This window comes from Podarcis pityusensis (assembly GCF_964106645.2).
Source record: "Podarcis pityusensis genome assembly, chromosome: 3".
Classification (NCBI taxonomy): domain Eukaryota; kingdom Metazoa; phylum Chordata; class Lepidosauria; order Squamata; family Lacertidae; genus Podarcis; species Podarcis pityusensis.
Genome location: NC_138026.1, coordinates 83,889,989 through 83,903,306, shown reverse-complemented (window position 1 = coordinate 83,903,306; position 13,318 = coordinate 83,889,989). Strand labels below are relative to the sequence as shown.

The window sequence follows — 13,318 nt, the reverse complement described above, 5'->3', positions numbered from 1 at the left end:
GCTCAAGTCGGGGCTACGAGGCCGGCTGGGAGTATAATAACACGACAATAATAAAGGACAGTTACTTGGTTAGTCATCCTTTCGGAGGAGGTGGCCATGGTCCCTTGCTAGGTAGCAGGCGCTAAGGCTTGAAAGGGCAGCTTCTTCGGGCAAGTCTCGGGAAGGGGCAGAGTGCGGATCTACCTGTACTGTGCCGCTCTGTGCATGTTTGCTTGGAAGTAAGCCCCACTTAAGTTCATAGAATTGTAAGAGTTGGAAGAGGGACCACAAGGGTCATCTAGTCCAGCCCCCTGCAATGCATGAATTTTGCCCAACCTGGGGCTCGAACCCCCAACCCTGAGATTAAGGGTCTCGTGATCTGGGTCTTACTCCCAGGTGGGTGCATTGGATGGCAGATTTAGTCAAGCATCCTGTTTTTAGTTTATCAAGTCGGAATCCTTTCAGAGTCCCAAAATTCTAGTTTGCTGTTCAGAATTCTCGTGTCCTGCACCCCTCATTTTTATCACAAGCACCAGTGACCCCAGGTAGATCATTTGTTAGTCTAGTGTTTTCCCCTTTTTGTATCATTTTCTGCTCTTTGCTTTGCTTTGGCGGGTTGGGAACACCATTATTCTTCACTCCAGGTTTCATTTCAGGCTTATTCACCAGTTATGCCAAATACAGGTACAAACTGTCTACACACCTACAGGTATTTGTGTGAAAAAATGTACACGTGTTGATTTATATAGTTGAACTATTGTGTATGCAAGACTGTATGCTTCTTGTATACAGATTGCACATTTTTTGATTGTTGTGTGTATAGTATAATCCTCTCTGCCTAGGATGAGACAGAGGCAAGGGAGTCCCATTCTTCGCTGCTATGGGGCAGTTGCTGATGGTGCAATCAGAACTCTGTCCGTAGTTGGGGCAACAGCTAAACAGAAGCAAAATAAACCTTCTCCAGCACATTGTATCTCTCAGGAACTTGTTGGTCACAGCAGGAACTATTACTATGTTGCACTGAGCAACACTGAATTATTGTGTTCAAGAGTGCCAAGAGTCCTGTAAAAGAATAAAAGGCATATGAGAATTCTGTCACGTCTGTTAATGCTGGTTACCTGGTAGTAGGGTTTTCTAGCCTTGAATGAGAAATTTAGAGCCAGAGGCATGGTGGATTTGAGGGCGGGCTCCAGCATTTATTTTTATGGTCGGTCTATAAATGTAATATAATACAGAACTGTCTATTTAGTTAAAAGTGTACACCTTTTCTAAAAAAAAGAAAATAAACAAAACAAGTGAGATAAAAGCAGCCTTGACCCTTACTTTTTGGCAATTAGCCTGGAAAAGTTGAAAGAATAATGAACTTGTTTTTCCCCCTGGTTAATAAGCAACCACACCTGCCAGATGATCTGGGAATCTCAAAAGCAAGACTTAAAGGCAATAGCTCTCCCACCACTAGAATTATTTGTCCCAGCTTCTGGTATTCAGTTGATTATTGCCTCTAAACCTGGAGGTTCTGTTTTAATATTGTGGCTATACTTAAAACCTGCATGACAAGCAACAGATTCCAAAAGGCCCTGAGCCACCCAGCACTGTGAGGATGCAGTGGTTATGGAAAAGAGCTGTTGCATTGCTGACATCACATCTACCATGCAGGCTCAAAAATGAGCACTCCATTAGTGTTCAGTCAGATTCCCAGTGAATCTCTTCCTGCTTGCACTATAGATACCTTCCTATTTGATTCAGTGTCCTCAACTCCCCAGAACCTTAACAAGTTGACATGGATCTGCTCAGCAGAAAATGGCACTTAGGTGTGATTGTGTCAGCTCCTGGCCCAAGTCATCTCCACTTTCCACAGAGTGACCAAAGCATTGACAGGAAAGTCAGTTATGCCAACAGAAAATCCAGAAGCATCCTTGAAAATTATGTTTATTTCATTAGCCTTTTGGAGTGGGTCACCAACTCCCTCATCCCTGCAGAGGGGAGTAGCTACTGTGAGTGAACCTTGATAGGAAATGGTCCAAGCAAGACCAGGAAAGTTAGAATAAAAAGGTTAGGAAAAGCTAGGATATCTAGCAGTCAAGAGAACATGAGCCATATTTGAAAAAGGCTCCAACTCTAGTATTAGGTTGCTTTTAGCTTCCTTGTCAGGGAGTATTTAGGGAGTTATACAGTAGAAGGTCCTCTGAAAGGAAGAGGTATGGCCCTCTGATATTCGAGAGAGCACAAATACTAATGCTATCTCTGTGGCCCAAAGCCTTACAGAGGGACAACAGGGCTAGGCTGCTTTTTGCCATAAGTAGTTCTGAAATGGTTCCCGGTGAGAAGTTATAATGCATATGAAAATGTTATTTCAATAATCTGTAAAACAAGGCAGAATAATCCCTCAGTACAGGCTAGCGTTATTTTTTATTGCACCATCCTTAAGAGTTAATAAGGTTTTCTGTAGTTTTTGGGAGCAGTATTAGGGAGATGATTTTATGACGGCAGACAGTAAAAACAAATACTTAATGTCATCTGTCTCTACCTGCACTAAGTGAAATACCTCTATCTCAGTTTTAGTGAAATGCTTATTTGCTGTCAGTGTCATAGCAGTTTTTTAACAGCATTCCTCTCAGTGTTTCATAGGCACAATTTCTGTACTGAACAAGAATGCATATAATTGTATTTGAATGAATCTGACATCCTGTCTTTTTTTCCTGTACCTGCAGTTGTAGAAACTACTGAAGGAAACACCACTATTGTAAGTACAATAACTGACTTATTTTTTAAGTCTCAAATCCTTGTCTTTGTAACGCAGCAACTGTGTTTGTACAGAAAAATGCAACTGAATAATTTCCATCATGTAACCAATGTAAGTTTAGGCCTCTTTTCTTGAATACAGTGATTCTCCTGAAGAGAGTAAACAGGTGACCTTTTCATCTCCTGAACCCTATTCAAAATTTTCTAGTGCCCATTGCATCAGTGAAAGAAATTTGTGAGAAATTAGAGGTGTATGCAGAGGTTAGGAATGCCTGCAGTTATGCATACTCAAAAGAGCCCAAAGTTACCATAACAGTACGTGGAAGCTGCTGCTTCAGCTTTTTGACTTCATGGTGCAGGAAGAAGTCATGCTGCAGTGGCTCCCACACCATGAAGTAATATGAAAAGGGTTTAAGAAATCTCTCCATTCATTGATATTTTTGAAACTTTTTATTCTGAATGGAAATTAAGCACGCACAATATAGTGTCTATATGTGCCCATATAAGTCTTACTGTGCTTTAATTTATTGGAATTTCCTTTTAATTTTTTTCCCAAAGGGACAAGTAGCACCCGACTTGAACATCAACCAAATGTACTATGAATAAAAGCCAAAAAATAGGAGTTTAGTTTAATAAGCACAGTGGCATAGAATTTTTAATTCTGAAAGCTATATGAGACTATAAATATGGTATTCACTAGGCTGAGCCTTACTGCTTAATAAACACTGTCTTGGAAGAGTGAACAAGTGTGTTAGAAGGCCTACCATAGTGACTATTAGTAGGAGAAATATTAATAACAAAAGCAAAAGCCTTATCCCCAGCGTTGCTCAGGAATTGTAAGAAACAAACAAATTAGTGTAGCTTTGAAAGTTTTAGTCCATTATCTTGATTCAAAATGGCATTCAGTTGTATCCAAACATAGATGAAAACCTGCTTCTTGATTTCAGGAACCTTAATGCAAAATTTGGTTACGATACCTTCAGAGGTGTACAAATGCATAGCAAACAAATAGACAACTTTCCAAAATATGTAGTAGATTATCAAGTTGTATTTTACTTCTCCCCAAAAATGTGCCCAAAGCTCACAAAATGAATTACATACTAGTGCTGTGGCCTCTCTTCCTAGTCCCCTCTTCTATTTCATTTCTTCATCTGGTCTCACCCCAGATCTCCTTCCAAAAGTTAAATACCAGGTTATCCCTACAGTGATTATGTTGCCCAAAGTATGTTATCTCTACAGATTATTTTTACTCCTCTGGCAGTATTTATTATCTGGTTGGAATTTGAATGGTCCACCAGATGTTTGTCATGATTAGGCCCCAAGAAAGCAATGGAATGGAGCTTGGTTTGGTTCCATTGCTTTCAAGGGACTAAGTCAGAACAAATGTTTGCTGAATTGTGGCTTTTATTATTAAATATAAAGATACTAATAGGAGAATACAGTCTTCTAGCATTAGCATACCACAGCCTTGAGAGTTCTTTAGGCATCAGGAAAACCTCCTTTTATTTTCCCAGACACTTACAGATTTTTAAATCTCAGTCTGCTGCTTTTCATTAGTGTTTTGATTTTTTTAATGCTGATTTGTACTTTAGGTTTTTATTGATTCTTTTCTACAAATCATAGAATCTTTTTCTGGTGAAGGGCAATGTATAAAATTCTTCACAAGTAAATTGGTGGAGGAATGCTAGTTGAACTTGGAAATTTTAGGTTAATCCTAGCCCATGAGATTTCCTCAAACAAGTGAAAGTGGGAGGAATAATTTATGAAACTCTGCCTGTGATAATACAGCCAAGAAAAACCTAATCATTAGCTTTCCAGAATATCTTTGTAAGTTACAAGCAGAAATTAGACAGCCTTAAGTATACTTTGAGGTTTTGGGTGGGAGACATTTCCCTGCATTCTCTGTCAGTAAACAGAAGGAATGAATTTCCCCACTTGAGGTGCACTTGGGGGAAAACACATCTTAAAATGTTTATGATATTATGATAATACTGCTTCATATGCTGACATCATTCCTGGGTATAGGGAGGTTTTCTAACAGAGACATCTTCTCTGGGAAGAAACGGAGACCTCACAGCGCTACAGAATAAAAATGCATCATGTGGTGCTTTGGGTGTTGGATTTTTGCTTAAAATGCAATGTTCTCTGCAAGCAAAGGTTATTTTGGGAGAAGGCAAGCAAAAACACTCTAGATATGAAGAATTCCCAAGACTGCTGTAGTTGATAGACCATCAATATTCAGTACTGAATGGTGAAGATTTCCCTAGCATCCTCAAGAATAATGAGGGATAGTTCACTGAAAATCCCCATCTGTGCTTTGATGAAGGGTGAATGTTCTCATGGGGAAAAGAATACTCTGCGATGTTAAAGATGTAGCACAGATGAAATTAAATATGCTTAAAAAGTGAGGTCATTCGTTTGATTTTAATTTTCTCTTGATTTTATAAGTGTGATCTGAATATGCTTTCTGGAACATTTTGCTTTTCTCTTTAGCATCATAAATGTCTGGTTGGGGAAATAAATAAAGCCAAAATCTTGGGGGAGAAAGGTGCATGTACCTCTAGCCAGCACTTAGTGAAGCTCTGTGAAGATACTCATGGTGGGGGCATGAACATTAGCTTTGATCTTTGGGCCTTTCCAGAATAACTCATGTTACATTTTGAGTGGTGTAATAAAACATTTTGCTATCTAAATTGTTAGGCTGTTTTTGAGCCAGGTGATGTTAATATACATCTTTAATATACTTCTTGTGTACTACTAACCATGTTAAATCAATTTGGTGTACTTGTGACCCAGCTATATTCATTTCAAAATAATAAGTTACAGTAAAAGGATACAGGTTTTAACATCTCCAAAAAAGAATTATTCTGTTCCTTCACCATAAATGATTTCAAGATGGCCATCCTTCTATAGAAGAGTGAATTTGTTTGAGTATTGTTGATTCCCAAACTATGTACTTTTTTTGCTTTAAACATAGATATAAACAAGCTTTAGATTTATCATTACAAAAAAGGACAGTTAACACGAGGAAATATTCCAAAAGGTGCTGTTGAAGACTTGCTCTGGTGTCACAGGTTTCAAGCTTTACAGTTCTCATTCAGAGAGACTCTGGAAAGAGTTGCAAATAGAAAATATTGAGATGTAAAGCTCAACTGTCAGGCTACTTTCTAAAAGCCAATTTTTAAAGCGTCTTCTGATATTTCTTTTGCCATAGATTGATGCAGCTCTCTGAATCGTTTCACATAATATACATGCTGCTCTTCAAATCTGTGTAGATTTCTGTTGCGTGAATAATGATCTTATAGGAAAAACATTTAGTCGTGTTCCTTCCCTGACTGAAGGAGGAACGTCTCTTCTGCCCCCCCCCCCCGCCCCAAATCACAACTATGTGAAACAAATAGCATATACCATTTAGTTCTTTTACTGGTTGAGAATACTACCATAAATAGTGAATATGAATAATGGCTTTATATCATAGCATGTAAATATCATTAGTAAAGCTTGAACATTTACAAAATTGGCCATTTGGAATATGTATAGCCTGCCCAAGTTTGTAGCTGTCAGGCCTACTGCATCTAAATTGAATTTTCTTCAGGATAGTTTTAAATTGATGAGTTCTGACTGCAGCTGTATATTTAAAAAAGAACTCCCTGGTTCTGGCTGCATCAAATGAGAGAGGTCTGGAGTTGGTTTGTTTTTAAAAACTTGTCGTGGTCTGCTTAAAGAAAAGGAATACATGAGCTGCTTGGCAGGAAATGCTTCTTGTCAGATAGGCTAAGTTGTTAAATACTTCCCCAAGGGAAATGCTATCAATTTCATCAGTTTGAGCAATTTAAAGCTAAATTCAGACTACACTTTAGGAAAGTGTGCTGTGGAGAGCCACCCCAGTTTTCATAAACATTCCTGCAGTTTTGACCAATGGAAGAAGTGTCTCTGTCCTGCTGCCGATTTTTTAAAAAGAGTCTACTCCAGGCTTATGCAACTTAAGAGCCCATGTTTGCTGATATCCTCAAAGCGGCAATTTCAAAAGTATGTCTTATTATTCATGGCCAGGGAGGTGCAGTTTGTGTCTTTTAGAGGGAGCCATGCCCATTTATGAACTTATTGCTACACAGTAAATTGGAATCTTCCTTGTAAGTAATTGACTAATATTCTTGAGTTTGTTGACATTTGCAAAAGTGCTGAAATCTCGTGTGTGTGTGTGCATGCGTGCGTGCGTACTTAAACTGCACTCTCTGCTGCGTTTGTCATCAAGTTCATTCTTTGTCGTATTCTGGATTGCCAGTAGCTAATACCAGTTAACCCTTTCCTTAAGTTTCCTTAAGGTTTTTTTTTGGGGGGGGGTACACTTGTTGGAAATTAAGCAGTACAATATATATTGGAAGTCTGAAATCTAAATCTTCCCCTCCATCTGCCCTCTCTTTCCTAGATTGAAGGTAAAATGCTGGAAGTTGAGGAAGCCCCGACTCCTCCAAATCCTTCTGGTCAGTGTCCTATCTGTCGCTGGAACCTAAAGCACAAGTATTCTTACGAGGTGAGTACAGCTTCAGGAACTGTAGTGTATTTTCAAGGCTTAAAAATTGCATGTAGCTACCAGATACTACTATATGTTACTCTCTCAACTCTCCTGTTTCTTAGCAGAATAAATTACTCTTCAGTGGTTCAGAGGTTACAGGCTCCTGAGGGACTTTTCCTGGACCCTTTAGAGGCCCACTATGACATATTTCTTGAGACAATTTGAGGGTGAAATTGCTTGGCTCAGTAGCAGCCTTGATGCCATAGTTAGTGTAGAACTGTGAGATGTCCAACACCACGTCTAGCCAAGTTTTATGAGATCAGTTTCAGTTGATGTGGCCTGAGAGTGTTGACAAGGTACTTAGAGCTGTTTGTCCAGCCACATGTTCTCTCAATCCCTGGTTGTTCATGTTTAATAAAATCTATGTGGCAAGGCATGACTGGGTGGGTCCAAGTATGGTGAATGCGATGTTACACAGTGGTGGTGCCTGCTGGCTTGAAAGAGGTGGAACACTTGCTCATTTATTTATTTTTTAACACCCCGGACTCCCTCATTTAGGATAGTTACTGACCAGTTGCTTTTCTTGGGAAGATGGGTGAGAGGGTCATGGCAGAGCAGCTGCGGGCATTCTGGATGAAACATTATCTAGACTAGGGTGGTCCATCGGGTATCTCTAGGCCTTTTTTTGGCGGCCCACAGCAACACTTAACCCTCCCCCCCCCCCAAGCCTTTGCACTGCTTTCTGAAAGCTGGATAAGTTATGCACTGTGGTTTGGGGAGGAGATGGGAAGGCTCTAGGACCCTGCCAGAGCCTCGCACCTCCTTCCCAAAGCCTGTGCCTCGCTTTGCCAGCTTTGGGAAGGCAATGAGAGGGCTTGGGGGGGACATCAAATTTTGGCTTCGCTCGCCCACCCCCCAAGCAGTGTGCGGCCCACAGGTACTTTGTCAAAGTACTCTTGCGGCCCACTTGGTATGCAAAGTTGGGCTGCCCTGATGTAGACCAATTTAATTCTTGGTTCAGTCCTGGGTTTGGCATCAAACCGGCCTTGGTTACGCTGATAGATGACCTTTATTGGGAGAGGGACAAGGGAAGTGTAACCTTGCTAATTCTGCTTCATATCCCAGTGGCTTTTGATACCATCAACCCTGTTCAGTCTGCTGTCCATAATATAGATAAAACTGGTATTCCACGTCCTTCCATGCCATTCACATACCAGTGGGACACTTGTTTCCCTGATTTGCAGCTATGCACACTTAAGTAGCTGTCATTGCTATGTTTGCACATCACCTTTCCACCAGTACTTTAACCAATACTGGCTTGGAGTATAATAGACACAATACAAAAAGAGAGAAAAATAAGCAAATGAAAGTACCATTGAATATGAGCAACAATGTTTGCACTCTCAGAAGTTGCTTTTCCAAAGGTTATTCCAAGTCTGGAATAGACAAGGGGCAGGCAATACCAAGCTGGAAATGGAAAGGAAGAGAACCAGACAAGAGCACACCATTAAAGATAAGGAAGCCATAGCTGCAGAATAAGCTAATGTCAATTGGATTAATAGACTAGAGACAGAAATGCATCTGGAGGAAAATAAATGGTTTGTGAGATGGCTGGCTCACTAATAAAGAGGGGGAAACAAGAAAAATAAGGAATTGAAAAGGAGCGATAAACAATTTAGTGGTGATGGCCTTGTTGAATGAGCTTTCAAGAAAGCAGGTAAGGAAACAGTAGAGACATGGAGTTAATTAGCAAGTCTGGAATACATGCATCCCAAGGGGTTTTGCTAAGATACTGCTCCAGAGTCATTTTTAGAAACTCTCAAAGGGCTGAGGAGGCTTGCGTGAAAATAATGGAAAATGACAGGCCAAAATCAAAAGTTTAGGAAGTGATCATGACATTTGCCGCATGGAAAGTGTTAAGGCCAGGCACTATATGACCTTAAACACATGGCTTAATGTCACATGTATTTTGTTGTAAGCTGCAAATAGTAGTTGTATGGAGTTATGTCAGCACTGGGGCTGTTGGAGGTGGGGAAAATTTACCCTCTTCTTCCCCTGTCATAGGCCCAACAAAAATAGCTTCTCTGAAGCTGCTATTTGCTTTTGAGAAGCTCAGATCAAGTGTATTATCTCGAAGAACATAATGTTAAATGAACAGATAATTCAAAACAATTGTAAAGCAAAGTACACAAACATCACTGCAGAGCAGCTGATCTGATATTGTAGGCCACAGTTAGTTCCAAAAAATTCTTTGCCTCCTACTGCACTTACAGGTTAGTAAGACAAAAATAAGGGAGAAGTGTCTGTCCTAAGAGAACCCATTATTTTTTATGTCCGTGCATTCTGATAATACAAGGCATTCCCTTAAAACAAGAGACATCTGGCAGGCCTGCTTTTTACCCAGTACTGTCAAGCCATTTTTTGGCATCCACTGTTATTAAGAACGGTATACAGTTCTTAACTCATCCTCACAACAATCCTGTAAGGTACTTTTAGGCTGCGATAATGAATTGGCCAAGGTTGTCTGGTGAGCTTCATCTCATGTCCAGACACATAACTCCTGTCTATTTTGTCAAATCGGCCTGCCTTACATGGAAAAATAATATTAGGGAAGGTGATCTTCTTGTCTTTAATAATTAATATAGGTTTGAACAATAGAAGATGGCTGTGTCGTTGCTAAGGGTGACTGAGAGGATCCCAAAGTAACCATCAGTGTGCTGAGTTGACAACTAGGGTATATTAGGAAGCATTGTTGATTGACCCTCAACAACTACTGAACCCCCTTTGCTGGCCAAACATTTCTTCAGAAGTTTTGTAATACTCTATTTGTGCTGATTAAGGCAGCAGTTACTCTGAAGATTTAGTATTGGAACCAGGCTTTCATGTTGAGTGTGCTGCTTTATGGAAGTGAGTCGTGAGCAACTTACAACTATCGGGAGCAGCAGCTCAATGCCTTCCACATGCGCTACAGCAGGGGGATATGGGGTGTCACATGGCAGGACAGAATTCCAGACAAAGATGTGCTCACCCAAGCCCACATGTTCACATTCCCGTCTCGGCAACATATACGTTGGCTTGGTCATGTCCACAGAATGGAAGATGGCAGGATCCACAAGGACGTGTCTCTACAAGGAGCTGGCTTCAGGCACCAGGCACATTGGCAGACCAACACAAAGGTGTCTGCAAATGTGACTTAAAGGCTGGCAACACCAACCTTGCCATGTGGGAATCCCTTTCAGGTGACTGCAGTGCCTAGAGAAAGGCAGTCAAATTGTGTATCCATAGCAGTGACCAGAGGAGGAATGACCAGTGGGAGGAGTACAGAGAGAAGAAATGCCATGGCAATAGCACAACTGGATGCCTTCATCTCCTCCAGCTGCAACAAAACATGTCTCTCCCACATTGGTCTCTACAGCCACAGCAGGCTCTGCAACCTTCCAACAGCTTGACCTCACCCCCAAAGGCGCACTCCTCCACTGTCTCCTAAGACAGACAGATGCCAACAACAGTATAGGATCTCTTCTAGCTGAATTTTCAGTAGATTCCATCTTAGCATGGAATACCAGCTCTTGACCATGTTAATTAATGCTGCTGAATCCTCAAAGATTATGGCTTTAAACATAATTCTTTTTGTAAAATCCTAACTGGTTATGTATAGATAAGTTTTTGTGTTTGCATCTGTTGTGTGTGTTCCTCCTGTTAGTTTCCCATTCAGGGGCTAGATTGTATTTGGACCAAACTTCACAGGGTGACAAATAGTATTTCCTCTACTTTCTGGGCTAAGGCGTAAAGACTTGCTGCTTCTGCAGACATGTGCCATGATTCAGTAATATGTTTTTTGTTCAAAGTATTATCCTTTCCACTAATGAGTCTCTTTGGATTACTCCCTTTTAATAAATCAGCCAGCCATGTCAAGGTTGATGTTCAGTCCAGAAGTTCTTGGGTGGGGAAAGTGCTCTGCTGTACTTGCCTGAGCTGAACAGAGACAAGCCCACTGCAGTAGTGTTGCTTCCAAGGAGTTGCAACCTCTCATGCTGATGCTGCAAACCATAAGAGAAGAGATTGCTCTTGTGCTGTGGTCCTGTTTGCATGTTTCCCACAGGCATCTGGTTGGCCACTATGAAAACCGGATGATGTACACCACCTTGAGCTCCTTGGAGGAAAAGGTGGTATATAAATGTAATGTAAAGGGGGGTGCTCTTCCTATGTTCTCATGTTGGCAAGCAGCTGGTCTCCAAGCCATACCTTCATAGAGATCTGCAGAGATGTGACCTCCTAGTCTCACTCTTGAGTGCACTGCCAGACTCCTCTCCAATTCATAGCATGTGCGGAGCAGGGTTAGTTTTAAACTGATGGTGTGATTTTGACATTTCAGAACCCAGCTGGTGCTATTCTCCTGTTGAAAGGTGAAATAGATAGATTTGCAGGCTTAGAGGCAACATTACAAAATATGACCCTCTATGTTTTAACATACCTCCAGATATTCAAATTTTCATTTCTCTGCAGTTTTTTCTCATTGTCTATTTGACATGACAGGCAATATATGTATCTGCTGTTGTAATGTGAATGCAATGACTTGGGATTGCAGACTAAATTTGGGGTGAAAATTTAGAGTTCATTCCAGGCATAACTGTTTTGACAAGCTGCTAATGACCTCTGATGAATCTCCCTTTTGCCATAAATTCACTGGGTGACCTTTAATGAAGCCACTCTTTCAGCTTCCACTGGATAGTAATACTAATCACCTTTATAGGGTGATTGTAAGGGTTACAGTAAAAAGACTTTGAAGGGCTATATTGGTGTTAAATTTTTGCTTCTTTTAGGTTTGTTATTTATTTCACTCTTATCTTACATGATTGGAAATAAAACCAGATTTTTTTCACTGGGAAATTGGGAGGTTTAGAACATGGAAACTTTAGACAGCAAAAACCCTTTAAATTGATAGCTTGAAGTACCAGAGGAGAACTTGGAGGCAGCAGATCTTTTGCAACCCAAGGGGATGGGATAGTATGTGTTCTAAGATAAGAGTGTGTTGGCTGTATAAACAGACTCTGGCTCAGATTCTGATGGTGTTCAGTCAGATTATTAACACTTGTCAGTTCTCCAGGTGGCCTCAGGTATTGGTTCCGTCCCCTGTTCCAGTGAACCTCTAAATCCAGAAAATGTGTTGTTCACTTTGGAGTTTGTTTACCTAGTGGGAGAAATCAAATACCCTATGGAGGTGAAGGCAAAACATGTTTCCTCTTTTCTCCCTTGGAACATGATTAGTCTGATCATGCAGTAAATGTCATCTCACTTTGGCAGCACAAAGCAGAGACAGAACTGCAGTATTTGCTTATTAGCCTCAAATTAATTCAATCCAAGTTGTTTTCATCAGATCCTACAGATTACAGGGGTGGGAATCTGGGTTCAGCCTCTCCCAGGAGCTGTCCAGTGATTAAAGCAAATCTGTGGTTGCAGTCTTGGCTGCCCACTAGCACAAAATGTTAATTTCATGGAACATGACGGCAGTGTGCAAATCTGCCAGAATTCTCTTTCTCTCCTTTAACCCTTTTACATTCTTGTTTGTTTCTCCTGTGCCCTAAAACCTGACTGTATCTTTCTGCATTGTCCCTGTTGCTTAGATAAATCCATGTGATGATGCTAGTGGGAGAGTCCCTGTTGCACTTGGGACTTTTCTGAAGTTGCTGTGACCTTTTGCTAACAAGCAGCCCTGTTAAGCCAAATGGCTTAGGGTACAATTTTCATGGCTGGAAATGGGTGGGACCTAATTGATTTGTTTTGAAATGACATTTTGCAAGTGAGAAGCAGATTAGTTGCTGCCTCTATTTGGTCAAACAGAAACTGGAAACGAGCCCATTCTGTTGATGACAACTGAGATAAAGAAACAGCGCCTTTTTCTGCTCCCTATTTTTAAAATGTCACATGAGCAGTGTTGCATTTTAGAAAGGCACAGGAACATTAAGGAACCTGAACATAATAGGCATAGGACTTACTAAAATCTTCTCATATTTCATGTAAATTATGCTAGCTGCTCTGAGCAGCATGAAATTTGCCACTGACTTCTGCTGCTCCCAAACA

At 40.7% G+C, this 13,318-nt stretch overlaps 2 protein-coding genes across 4 annotated transcripts in view; one reads left to right on the top strand and one right to left on the bottom strand.

The window, feature by feature from the left end:
• MRPS18A (mitochondrial ribosomal protein S18A) overlaps positions 1-13,318 on the top strand; it is a 31,453-nt gene that overhangs the window by 335 nt on the left and 17,800 nt on the right. For 2 of the 3 annotated variants that reach the window (XM_081000333.1, XM_081000331.1), the window contains exons 2-3: positions 2,691-2,722; positions 7,151-7,255. In XM_081000333.1, the coding sequence (XP_080856459.1) occupies positions 2,691-2,722; positions 7,151-7,255 (137 nt within the window). Of the gene's footprint in view, positions 1-635; positions 664-2,690; positions 2,723-7,150; positions 7,256-13,318 lie in introns of those variants that run through there. The other variant, XM_081000332.1, reaches the window with a different exon arrangement.
• Positions 625-13,318, bottom strand: part of RSPH9 (radial spoke head component 9) — a 50,070-nt gene continuing 37,376 nt past the window's right edge. Inside the window, exon 6 of the transcript XR_013984538.1 lies at positions 625-1,041. The gene's annotated coding sequence lies outside the window, so the exon portion shown is untranslated. The remainder of the gene's footprint in view (positions 1,042-13,318) is intronic.